We start from the raw sequence: 13,427 nt of genomic DNA on the forward strand, positions 1-13,427 counted from the left end.
GTCTGCCGTCCTTACCCAGTCTGGCGTTTATGTGACTCCAGACCCACAGCAAAATGGCTGACTCTTAACTGCCCTCTGTGCTATTAGGGACACTGGCCTAACCAGTCATACCGACATCTTGGAAACAATAAAAAAAATTCTCACCCACTCACTTGAGCATACAAGCAAATATTCCTGTTTCAAAGTATTTATATTATACACATTTTCCCACAATCTCTTGTGTGTGGGAATCATGTTGAGCTGGATAATGTTCACACTTAGTTCAGGTGCACCGGAGGTTTCAGTTCATGAAGGTCAACTGCATATTTTAATACTGGATCATTTCTGTGAAACTCTGAGAGACTTCTTTGCTATACTGTACCAGGATAACTGTGAACGACAAGTTAGAGAGAGGGTGTTCTGTTGTGTCTGCTTTCGTCTTAGATTCCAAATTAGCCTTTCCCTGTGAAATGTAATCTTTTGCAACTGAAAGGAAAGTGAAGAGGCTGAATTAGAAAGCAAGGACAACTGACAGGAACACTGCACAATCTTCAAGATCCCTAATATAATGACTGGAAGCATCTGAAAAACTGCAGTGCCTCTTACTCAAGCAAGCATCTGAAAAACTGCAGTGCCTCTTAAAAAGTCTGTGTTATTTTTAACCCGTTAGACATTGATTCATCTGGAAATTTTGCTTGCTTCTGAATTTAATAAGAGAAAAACATCACTGGAAGTCTTATATTTTATACATTGGCTTGCTGGTTTTTGTACTGTGTTCTGTTAACTCCTCTTACTCAGTGCTGCACCTAATCCTTTTACTGTTACCTGCTCCAATGAGTCTGCAGCCTGTGAGGAAAATTTCTACCTTATTACATGTTATTTCCTGTACAAATTTCATTATAACGTTGAGGGCAGACCAAGAACTCAAAATATTTGTCTGGAAAATATAAGTTGACAACAAGGCTGTAAATCAACCAGAATCCAAGGTGCTGCTGCAAGATGGTTTTTATTTTGCAATTTTATACCAAATACATTAATTTTCATTTTAAGATGCATTACTGTTCCATAAAAAACATCAAGTTATTGTTGCACTGCTGTTTAACAAGCTAAAAGCAGTATAATTGACTACAAAGACTCCCGCACTCACACTGACGCCATTGTTTAATATTTTATCAACAACTCCAACGTGGACAGAAGTAACGTTTGCATTTTACAGACCAGCCAAGCAAAATTAAATATCATGTTTGGAAATGTAATTATAAAATAACTTTTGAAACAACGAAAAGAAAATGCGATCCTACGAAAGTCTCTTTGTACAAATTCAAATCGATTCGGTTTAATGTTGTTTGCCATTTCAACAAACCGTTTTGCCCCCATGCTAATATTTTTGCTATAATTTTCCAATGACGCTAAATGCAAGCTGAAGGAATAACACCTCACTATGTCAATTGTTATGGTGCAGAAGGGCGCTATTCTGTCTATCACATTTGCACTGGCTCTGTTACCTACTGCCAATCTCCTATCTTCTCCCCATACTCCTGCACAATATTAATATCTGTATACCATCCAATACTCTCTTGAATGCCTCAATTGAACCTGCCTCCACCACATTTCCAGGCAGTGTATTCCATACCCTAATTACTTGCTCTTCCCTCACATCACCCTTGTTTAGTTTGAAGTCTTGTTTCATTTTAAATCTATGTTCTCTCATTATTCTTTTACAAGCAGGAACAGCTTTTCCCAATCTACTCTGGCTAGTCCACTCAGGATTTTGAAAGCCTCGATCAAATCTACTCTTGGCTTTCTTCTCAACTTCTTCAATCTATCCTCACAGCTGAAGTCCTTCATCCCTGGAATGATTCTTGGAAATTACTGTGTCTTCCTTGTAATGTGGAGCCCACAGCTGTACAAAATATTGCACCTGAGGTCAAACAAGTTCAACACCATCTTTTTTCTCTTGTACTTTATGCCTTTGTACATAAAGATGAGAATATTGTATGCTTTATTAACTACTCTCTTCAATTGTCCTGCCACCTTCAATGAACCGCGCATATATACACCTTGGTCCCTCTTCTCCCACAGCCCGTTTAGAAATGTATTCCCTATTACATACTGTCTTTCAATCAAAGTGCACCACATCACATATCTCTGCATTGAACGTCATCTGCCACCCATCTGCCCACTCCACCAACCTGTTAATGTTCTTTGGAGTTCCTCACTTTCCTCCTCACCGTTCATAATTCTTCCACTTCTATTTTTCAATTCCCACATGGCCACTTTCCATCCTCAAGGGTTTGACATTGAGCTCCACAACTACAGAGCATGACCTTGGTCCTCCATTTTCAGCATCCACTGATTCATTCAAACTGTCTCAGAGGCTCAAACCGATCAATTAACATTTGACTTGCCGCTATATCTATATTAACAAAATGATAATGAAGATATTGTCTATTTGAATAAGTTGCTGACCTACTTTTCTCATTACATTCCAAGTAGCAGCTGGGATCTCAATTTGTTATTTATTCATCTGATCTGGGCACCATCAGCAAAGCCCAGCATTTGTTGTTCATTTCTCATCACTCATGAGAAGATGTTTATAAGCCATTTCTTAAACTAGTGCAGTGCACCACAGTTCTGGTGGAGAGGGAGTTCAGGACTTGGCACTCTGATAAAGCTCTCATTTACCTGATCCCTTCATCCGTCTAAGTTACAAAGATTTGCAGGCAGTCAAGAAAGTTTGGCATTTTATAGCAATACATCTTCTATATAGTGCACACTGCTGCTGCTGTGGTGAACTTAATGAATGTTGATGGTGGCTATCAGTCAAGTGGGCTGCTTTATCTTGTGTAGTGCCCACATTCTTAAATGCTATTGGAGCTGCAAACAAGGATGAGCAGCATTCTATCACATTCCTGACTTGTGCCTTAGATGGTGGATAGGCTTTGAGGAGTCAGGACACGAGTTACCTGCTACAAAATCCTTGGGGCCTGACTTGCTCTCACAGCTACAATATTTACAGAACTTCAGGTCAATGGTAACTCTTAGGTCTTGAGGCTGAGCAATTTAGCAATGGTAACGCTGCTCAACGTCATGAGGAAAAGGTTAGCTTCGCTCTTGTTGGGGATGGACATTGTCTGGCACTTGTGTGGCACAGCTATTGCTTGCCATTTATTAGCTCAAGTCCACATATTGTCCTAATCTTGCTTTCTGGTACAGACTAGTTCAATATTTCAGAAGTTAAGAATGGAGCCAAATGTAACACAATCATCAGCAAAAATCCCTACTTCTGACCTTACAATAGAGGGAAAGTCATCCATGAAGTAGATGACAATGCCCTGAGGCATGTTTGCATCAATGTCCTGGAACTAATGGCCAATGTATTGATCCTGGTTCTTGCTAAAAACTCACCTTTAACTCCTGACAAGGTCTGCAAAAAGACCCCACCATCCCAAAAGGGATTTCATAAAATGATCTGAAAGGCGCGTGTGTGGTGCAGTGTAACGCTGGAGTGATACCCACTTTGCCTCGCCTTTGCATTTGTAATGTTGTTCCGCACAGCTAGACTGGGGCTAAACTTTAAAGACAATTTTGAGCTCCGGTAGGAGCGCCGACACCAGTAATCAAACCCAGAGAGCTGCAGTGCTGATCATGGGCCAAAGCCCCACCTTTGACCAAGAAGTTGAACATTTCGTTGAGGAGAGATTTAAAATACATGACATCCGGACCTGATTAAGTGTGAGCGATTGTCAATAGGCCATATCTAAAAAGCAGAGGATGCGTAAGAGTTTGGATGTATTCATTTTAAAGACACTGTGGAAACTTGCCTCGCGCCACTAAAGAATGCCATCTTGTCGCATCTGACACATTATACCCACACCATGTTTGACAATAAGAGTCTCCGGTCCGCTCCCTGTTAACCTGCAGGAATTGTTCGGACTGAGCAGAATTGCACATGCCAGCTGATACTGGCAGATTATCAGCCTGAAAACCTTACCTCAAATCCCAACACCCCCCCCCCCCCCCCCCGACTAAAACAAAATGCACCGGGAACCCATGCATTTTGGGTGCATTGATGCTCAAATTTCAACCAAAATAAAACATTGACGAGCCCAAGACTGAATAACAGTGGTTAGATGTTGTCCTTTTTTTTAAGTTAAGGCGGTTGTGTGCTGTGACATTACATCAGTGCTCCGGAGGAGAGTGGAAAGGTTAACTGAGGAAACCTTTAGCATTGCCTTGTATTTGAAATGCACAGTGCAGGAGCCCCGTCTCTCTCTCTCTCTCCTCACAACCTCTCTGCGCTGTTCGCTGTCTGAGCAGGGGGAAAGGTAGAGAACTGTTACGATTTTATGAGGGACTTGGTCAAGACCGGGGAACGCCGGCGCGTTACTTTCTGCGGTGGTTACTTGTAGGAGGAAGGTCAAACCTTTTAAAGAAATTAGGAAGGTCGGTGAGGGGGTTTCATTAGTCCCGCAACAAGGCTGGGTTTTCCCTCTCTCAGATCCCAGGACATGCTGGTCATCTGTACACTTTTGAGGTCAACAATTGACATCTCGTCAATTGCACTCCTTTCTCTATCCCCAAACCACGGCGTGAAAGGCGCAGAATACCCAGGGGCCGTGTGTTTATTTTATGTGTTTAACATCGTTCAGAAATGATTTTTTTTGGGCCCCAGGGAGGGAGAAATGCTGAAAATTGCAGCAATTCCTTTGTTGACGTTCACCGCCAACTGAAGTCAATTTCGCACAGTCTCACCTCATTCCTTTTTCCTGATTTCTTGAACGGAGCCCGAGCGCTTGAAATGAGATCCCCCACAGAGAGTTCAGGGTGGGAACTAGACCGGCTTTCACCCCCACAGCCCGAGGCGCCATGGAAAGCACAGCCGGTCATCGCTCTGATAAGGTAAGCAGCAAAGAACTGCGTTCATCCAACCTGTGCATTGGTCACAGTCAGTATAAAGATACAACACACGCTCAAAAGTCCTACGGTTGATTTTGCACCTTCGATTCATCAATATAATTGATACATTGCCTTATCGGGTGAGCTGCCTATGGTGTGGCAGGTTTTGAGTTGTTGAAAAACCTCATTTCAAATTGTTGCACTTTAATGCTCTCAACTGTGTGCGTGTGTGTTTATGAGACAGACAAGAGATTGAGAGAGAGAGAGAGCGATTGAGAGAGGGATCACTCAACAGGTGCTATCAAAGGGCCACCTGGTTAAAATGGTACAAAAAAGCAATGGAATATATAGAGAAACAGAATTCAAAACGAAACAAGATGAGAAAAAAAAGCACAACCTTCTGGGCAGTGGGAGTGAAATCCGGTTCAAACACTGTCAGAAGATGCTGCAGAACGCACTTACCCGTGGTCCACTCGATCTCTGGGCACTGGACCCCGGCACAATCAGATACAGCGGAATAAAGTGTAACAGGACGATAAGAGAAAACTTTCTGAACATTTTGTTTTGGAAAGAAAAAGCTCGCACAAGTCCTTCTGTGTAATGTCAATCGGATTCCCACGCTCGGAATCCCTTGTTAGGGATCCAGACCCGGTCAGTGTTGGCGACTAACTTTCTTCTGTTTTTTAAGCACGTCAAAAATGTGTTAAGCAACCACTCATCTGGTCGTTTTTCTCTCTCTCTCTCTCCCCCCCCCCCCCCCCCCCAATCAACAACATACAACACCCACCCCCGGCCCCCTCCCCTAACCACTCCACCCTCCCCCTCCCCGCAGTGAAATCTCTTAAATGTGCCCGCTCCTGGTAATAAAGCGTAGCAACTTCCATGCGGTTCCCGTTATAGTCAACTCCATCTCAACAGAACTGCAAAGCTCTGTTGACTGACAGTTGTTGCTCACCTATCAGACACACCATGGGCGGACCCGTCTCCAACAATACAATTAAAGAGAGCCAATCGCCAGAGATTTCCTCGCAATCGCCAGGGCTCAATACTGGCCAAAGTACCAAACAGGATCCCTGCGAAATACAAACTGAATCAAAAGTTCTTTGCGCTCGGCTTGTTGTTTAATTTCGGCCCTGAGCTTTAAAATGCGAGAGAATTTTTTTTGCATTAAACACTGATTTAAACCGCGTTGAAATGCTCTCCGTTTCCTTTTGCCAGCGTGCAGTACATTTTTTTTTGTTTAAATCCCTTCCAATAAAATTTGACCGAAAGGGAATTTTTTATGTGCCTCTGAACGCCTTCTATCGTGCATTTCTTCCTTTGGAAACAACGTCAGGAATTATGAGTAACGTTCACATATTGCTCGGGTGTCCGCGGCAGGAGGGTGATCTGAGGGGAGCCTCCTCACTGCTTGTTTCCCTTTTGCACAGATGTTGACAAACTAGCTGTCTCCTTGTGTCTGGTGACCAGAGGTTGATCTCGCCTTGCAGGTGTGATGGACGGCAAAGCGGTGGGGGGGGGGGGGAGGGGAAGGGGCGATTTTTTTTTTCCCCTTTTAAAAAGTCTGCCTGCGAATTGCAACCAAAAGGTGTTTGTAAAGCCCCGGAGCGTGACAATCAATTCGATGCTCTACATTTGCAGAATGTGCAATCTACTTTTTTTTAAAAATATATAAAAAACACAAGATCTTTGTAATTGCAAGCTATTTCATTTTTTTGCGGATAGGAAAAATGCGCTGAACCACAGTTATTGGGAGTTTTTTTTACAATTAGACTGGAGATTAACGATTGCTGCATGTGTTCCTTCGAGGAGTGAGGTTTTTACTAGCAGAAGGGGGTGGCATTTAATGAACTGGGAGACTACATATGGGATGAGGGAATGATGTGAAGTGGAAGGGGGTTTACATGTTAAAAACACCCTCAGAATGGATGTGTGTGTAGGGGGAGGAAATAAATTCCATATGAATAGGTAAGGACAGTTCGATGTGTTTCGTGTTGTTATATCAAGCGTCTGATTTCATTTGCAAACATTGTATAATTTATTCCAGTTCAAATCGTTCCATAGCCGCCACAAAGTAGGATGGTTGCAATGTCCCTTGCAAACTGGAGTGCATGCAAGTAGATATAGACGTATACTGCAAATACAAACCCTCCCAAACCAACCTTTTGATCATTCGTTTTAATGAAGACAATTTTTAAAAGCAAAATCTGAACTTTTTAAAATACCGAGCAATAAATAAAGTTCACAAACTAGGCACCGCACAGTTCATCCCCATTTGCAGAATGTTCGAGAAAGAAACCTTGCCTGCATTCATTGATTAAAAGTGTTCCCCTGGTAAATAGATCACGGTTAGTGGACGGCTGGACATGACTTTTTTTAAAAAAAAGAGAACGTTTGATTTTCCCCCACCCCCCACTTTTCCACGTTAGCAGCAGACAGGGTCTTCGCTTAAGGTTATGACCTTCAACAAATTGGTAGCTGCCGCTGGTTTTGTTGCTCCCGCGGGCGTTTTCCACATGTCCCCGGGGGTGTAAGGGAAACGTTGCATCAGAGCTGCTTTGGCAGTGCAACATTAAAGTAACGTGAAATGTTGACTTTTTCAGCTGTCAAACCTGTTGGGGGGGGGGGGGGTTGGACAAAAAAAAACGCGCGCATGTTGCGGTCTCTGGACATTTTACAGAAAGGAGTGGATAGTTATTCGCTCCCCTCCCCTCCCCTCCCCTCCCTTCCACATGTGGGAATGAATTCCCCCGCGGGCAAACATATGGCTATTTGCCCCCGGAGGATCTGCGGTAACTGTTGGTGCAGGTGTATAAACAATGCAAGCAACGAGGACCAAAGCCATTACTGGCCTAGACATGCTGCAGGTTGATGGCTCCACTCTCTGTCGTGGTTGCTTCAGTGTTTAAGCTGCAGCTCTATTTTAACTCTACATTCATAGTCTGTGCGTGCATGTCCCCGCTTTCTGGAGAATTTTCCCCCTTCCAACACCGCACCATCTGTTCTCAATTTAAGGTGCCACAATTTGTTTTATGTTATTCGGGGTTACCATGGCAATGTTTAATGACTTAGCCATTTTACACCTTTAGTGTGTTTCTGTGCAGGACCTCAGAGAGGGGAAAAAAAGTTTCCTTTATTTTAAAAAAAGTCTTATTCGAAGAGATCCTATTAAATAAGAATGGGCCAAGGTAGGCGCTTATCTGTTTACAAATTCTCCTTATTTGTTCATTACATCAAGCTCTGCAGAATTTCGCCCTGTTTCCACATTAATATTGAAATGCGACCTAACTTTTTTTTATCATTAATAAAGCGTTACTTGCTTTCAGCACAATTAAAGGGAAACTCCACACGATTCGGTGATTATGTTTTATTTTAGAAGTGCTTTATGAGGTGTCCCGCCGAATGTATAAATACCTGGCAATTCTTATTAAGGGATTTCAGTATCACAGCCAATTTGGACTAAAGAGGCGCTATTTGCCTTTTGTGCTGCAGGATATTCATCTCCAATATAAAGTAAATCCCACACGTTACGCGTTTAGTTATTCTTTTAAAAAAGGTGATATTTCTGTCACTTTACAGCCCATAATCCAATTAAGGCAGCTTCCTCAAAGGGGTTTACATATCTGAATTCTTGATTCTAAAATCACATCTTCTCTGTTTAAACCTCCAATGGAATCCAATTATTTTAGTCATTTTGGGGATGCGGGGCTGTTTGAGATTCACAAGCGCTTTATTCTGAGAGTTTATGGCAAACAAATGTGAAGGAACTGTTACCGAATACTAGAAACCCCTCCCCATTGTAACACCCCCGGTAGAAAGGAGGCGCTAGCCCTCTAATGACCCATTCATTTCTCCACGGGTGGGGGGGGCTGAAATCGCTTATAGGATGTTTTATCTTCATGATTGAACAATCAACAAAAAGAGCAGCTTTATTCCCCCCCCCCCCCCCCCCATACTGCAGAGAATGTGACTGTTCGCCAAGACCCGACAGCAACGGTTCGGTGTTGACATAAATTGATCTGTGGAACAGGTCATCGGTAAAAAAAAAGTGAAACTCGTGTGAAAGTTCCTCCCTCGCAGAACAAGTGGCTACCCTTCCTTCGGCACACCTGCACCTCCTATTCTTCTCCAGTGTTTACACTGTGTCATAGGAAATTAATTCTTTACTGTTCTGGTATTGAGTGTCCTCCCATTGTTCTGGTAGTCCCGCTGCTTGACCCCATCCGGAGCTCTTATGCTGGCTTAATTGAGCGTCCAAAGTTGCATTTAAAGCAATGTGTGTGATGCTTTCATGGGAGTTTGTGGAGTGGGGAGTGGGGAGGGGGTGAATTATCCTGACTGGCTCAGTGATAACGAGCAGATCCCTCCACTCCCTATCAGCACAGCATAGGCTGCTTGCAGTTGTTGGGCAGATCCCCACATTGACAAGGATGGAGTGACCCTTTCCCTGAGCCCACACTCTCCTGCGAACTCCACAGAACCCCTTCTAACTCTCCTTCCGTTTTTTTTTACTTTGATTCCAATCTACACCCAACAAATTTGCAACTCCAGTTAATGTATTATATAGACAGATCTCAACCTCTCAGGTACAAAATAATGCCCTCCCCCACAAAGAAATCTGGAAATAATGGCCCTTTGTTTTTGCTCCTTTACAATTCTAGTTTCCAAGTTCCTTTAAGAAATAGGATCAATGTAACTGTGAAGTTGTAAGTCATAACATTGAAGATTTAATTCTTTTTTTGTTCCCAAGGTCTTGTCATTTTTGTGGAGTTTAAGATTTGGGGGAGGCAATCCTATAATTCTCCAGAAACTAATACACGGGTTTAAAAAATCGTATTTTGCGGTAATCTATTAATGAATAGTCCACCTTTCAAATCAGATCCTATCTCTAGGTCAGTGGGCCCTTCATTTCAGGAGGCATGACGGTGGTAGTGGTGTTGGAGGGGAATAATTTACATTCACAAACTCTTTTAGAAACATGACAAAAGAGACAAAATAACGGACACAATTCTAAAGGGAGTGCAAGGACATATAGAGACCAGGATGTGTACTAATGGTAGCACGACAGACTGATAAGGCAGTTAAAAGGGGGAACCTGAGCTTTATCAATAGGAGTGTAGAGGGCAAAAACAGGGAAGTTGTGATGACCTTTATAAAACACTGGTTGAGCTTCAACCACAATATTGTCTCTAATTCAGGGCACCACACTTCAGAAAGGGTGTGAAGACTTGGGAAAGGGCACAGATAAGAATTGCCAGAACAGGTTTAGGAATGGGGGACTTATGTGGATAGATTGGAAAACGCTAGGGTTGTTCCCCTCACAAAAAAGGAGGTTTAGAGATGTCAGAGTCCGGACAGAGCCGATGGCCATTAACTGAAGTATTGGCAAATGGATCAAAACCCCGAGCACTCCGATGTAAGGTAAAAGCAGCCAGCAGCAGAAAAAAGGAAGGCATTTTCACGCAGCAAGTAGTTAACAATTTGAAATCCACTGCCTGAGAATGAAGGATGCAGATTCAGTTGAGATTTCAAAAGGGAATAGGTAAACATCTGAAGGGAAATTAAAAACTGCACCGCTGTGGGGAAAGGGTTGTGTGTGGGACTAACTGAGTTAGTCGAAGGGGGTTAGCATGCATATAGTGGGCCAAATAGTCTCTTTCCATGCTGATCTAAGATTCTTAGTGAATTATTATGAAATGCGTTGATGTTGATTGTTTAGGTTCATTAACACAGTAACTATGTTATTCATGACAAAATCTTACAGATATCAAGCAATGTTGATCAGAAAAAGACTAGCGATCTTCTTCAAATAGTGCAAATAGATGTTTAACATCTACCAGGGTGTGTAGGCAAGGTCATAGTTTAACAATTCACCTGGAGGTAAGTACCATTAGTAACGCAGAATTTTTCAACTGTTGATCTCTCAACCTGTTCTCTGATTTGTTTGGGATCAGCTCAAATTGGGGTTCGGATCGTAGGACAGAACTTACAATATTCAAAATTAAAGCACATTTTCCCCAAATAGTTCAAAATTTGACAATGGGCACTTACCTAATTGGTGTTCTGATTTGAATTTTTTTTGAAGATTTCTCTCAACCATACTAATGCTCATTGCAAGCAATTTCTATAATTCTTAGTCTTTAGCAGATCCAGTAGGTTCCATACAAAGAATCATATCTTTGACCATACAACTATTAAAATTAATAAGGTTGTCTTCAGAGGATCTGATTCCATGATTTTAACAATGTAAGAGTTAAACACCTAATATTTGTGTATCGATATTCTACAGCACCCATCATCATGCAGTCTTAGCTTTTCCTTGCATCTTCTGTGTCCAATGCCAATTGCTCAGTGGTTCGTTTATCATTTCATTATATGTCACCATATCAAACCTGTTACACATATATTTTTAATCTAATAAATGGCCACAGCCTCTATTGAAAATCATTTTTGTAATTATTGCCTGTTCTCCAGCCTCATTAAAAACATAACAGTAAATTCGCACAATATGCTTACCCTTTGATATGCTGTAAACACAGTTGTGTGTGGAGAATGTGCGCGAATGGGGTGGGGTGCCTGGGAAAAACGACTACCTGATTCTTTGCCTCCCTTCCTTTACTGTAATTGCACTTGTTTACCCCTCTGATATTCTGATGGTGCTGATTCTTGATAGACCACCATTTTCCAGTCACACTGACCGACTTCATGCAAGTTGCCTTCTCACTTCCACAGGTGCCCTGAGGCATGTTGTACTGCCCCCTAGTGTCTTAGATCAGCAACCTTGAGCTACTTGGCTCAGCAGCACATTATGACCTGCTGAAAGAAAGGGGGGAAAGTCATAGAGTCATGGGGAACATGTAGCTGCTTTCGTCACTCCTGACATCAAGGGACCACCAAAAGGCAGACTAAAATTACATGTCTGAGCAATGAGGAGAGAACTTCATAGTGCATCGAACCCATTGCATTTTGGTCCCAAGGCTGCGAGATTCTGCACTTGCTGCAAATGTTAGAAATCAATCGACTCCTGAATGGCAGCATTTATAATGTTAATAGGGGTAAATACAATCATTCCAATTTTGCCAAGGCTATATAAAATTCTGTATCAGACAAACTGTGTTACATATCTCAAAGAATTCTCATTTCAAGTCACATAGAATGAAAATCGGGTATGATGTCAAATGACTGGCTAATTGAAATCTATTCGTTTTGTCCTTTGCCCGTACCAATGTTACAGCCCACAGGATTTTAGGGTGTTGAGCAAGATGCACCCTCCAATTTGTATGGCCCATTTGTAAAAATAAAACTGCCTTCATGTAATATAACTGGACATTGCACCAGTTGTAAATGCTTTAGTGAAGGAGTGATGTTCAGAACTACAGATTGACAATGGAAACAATGATAGTTGCTCTATATGTCATGCTAACACCTCCAAATTACCAGTGTGTTCGGATACATTCTTTTCAATAGGCAAGACACTGACAGTTTTAATTAATTGCAGCTCAAAGTCTTGAAAATGTTTAACATGTTGCAATGGCAAATTGATTGAAACTAAACTCACAAAGAAAACCAATTATTTCAATGGGGCATTGAGAAAAATTGAAACACTTCGTTAATATGAATAATAAACAAATTAGGCACAAGGAGGGTCTAGAGCAGACCACAAAAGACCTAAAAATTGCCAAGTTTACAAGCTACAGGAAGAAAAAGGAGATTTCTATATTTTCCAGTTAATTTTCAAAATATTTTAGAAGTACTGTATTCTTTCTGGCAAGCAGAACAAATACATTCTCATTGATGTATTCATTGTTGGCTTTAAGTAAGAACACCTCTGAATAACCAGGCCTTTGGGTTGCCAAGGGAAACTATGCCATCAACAGAGTTATTTTCACAGGTTCCTTTCTGCATGTGTCAGGAAGCCAAAACTAGTGCATAGTATATTAGAGTTCACCAAATAACAGAAAAATCAATGGATTTTTAAAGTTCATAATTTTCATAATTTAGGTTAGTTTCCCAACTTTAAAAAATGCAACCCAACTTAGCTGAAAATCCTCTACATATAGATCCCAATAATTATTGCTACATTGTCGCTGATCACGATCAGAGATTAAATCATATATCCCAATCCAATGAAGGGTATTCCAAATTATATTTAGTAAGGGAAGCTGACACAGGTTATTCTACCATGCTGCCCATTTCCAGGAGTAAATCTACTCCTGAGCAATTGCAGTATAATATTTTAACTGTGCAGTTAGGTTTGTGCGAAACGTCTCAATTCTATTTTACATCAGGTTGACTATTTTACAATCTCAAAGTGACTGACACCTTTTATTCAATTACATGGAGTAGCATCATTAGCTTTAGAGACATAGAAGGCCACCTGAAGGGAGGTTCCTCTCTTGCTGCTCTGGAAACTAAAGAGGGTGAGGGTAAACAGCCACTGCCTATCACTATCACCCACCATTCTGATCACATGAGGGTGGAAGATCATTCCATCCTAGACATCAGCAACACTGGCTGAAATTAAAATCAACATTCAAATAACTAAGGAT

At 41.7% G+C, this 13,427-nt stretch overlaps 1 protein-coding gene across 3 annotated transcripts in view; it reads right to left on the reverse strand.

The window, feature by feature from the left end:
• Nucleotides 1–5,602, reverse strand: part of smoc1 (SPARC related modular calcium binding 1) — a 243,621-nt gene extending 238,019 nt beyond the window's left edge. For all 3 annotated transcript variants that reach the window (XM_060828350.1, XM_060828349.1, XM_060828348.1), the window contains exon 1: nucleotides 5,341–5,602. In XM_060828350.1, coding sequence (XP_060684333.1) covers nucleotides 5,341–5,436 — 96 coding nt within the window. In that variant the 5' untranslated portion in view covers nucleotides 5,437–5,602. The remainder of the gene's footprint in view (nucleotides 1–5,340) is intronic.
• Nucleotides 5,603–13,427: the final 7,825 nt, after the last annotated feature.

Source organism: Hemiscyllium ocellatum, chromosome 8 (assembly GCF_020745735.1).
Source record: "Hemiscyllium ocellatum isolate sHemOce1 chromosome 8, sHemOce1.pat.X.cur, whole genome shotgun sequence".
In the NCBI taxonomy this organism is placed as follows: Eukaryota; Metazoa; Chordata; class Chondrichthyes; order Orectolobiformes; family Hemiscylliidae; genus Hemiscyllium; species Hemiscyllium ocellatum.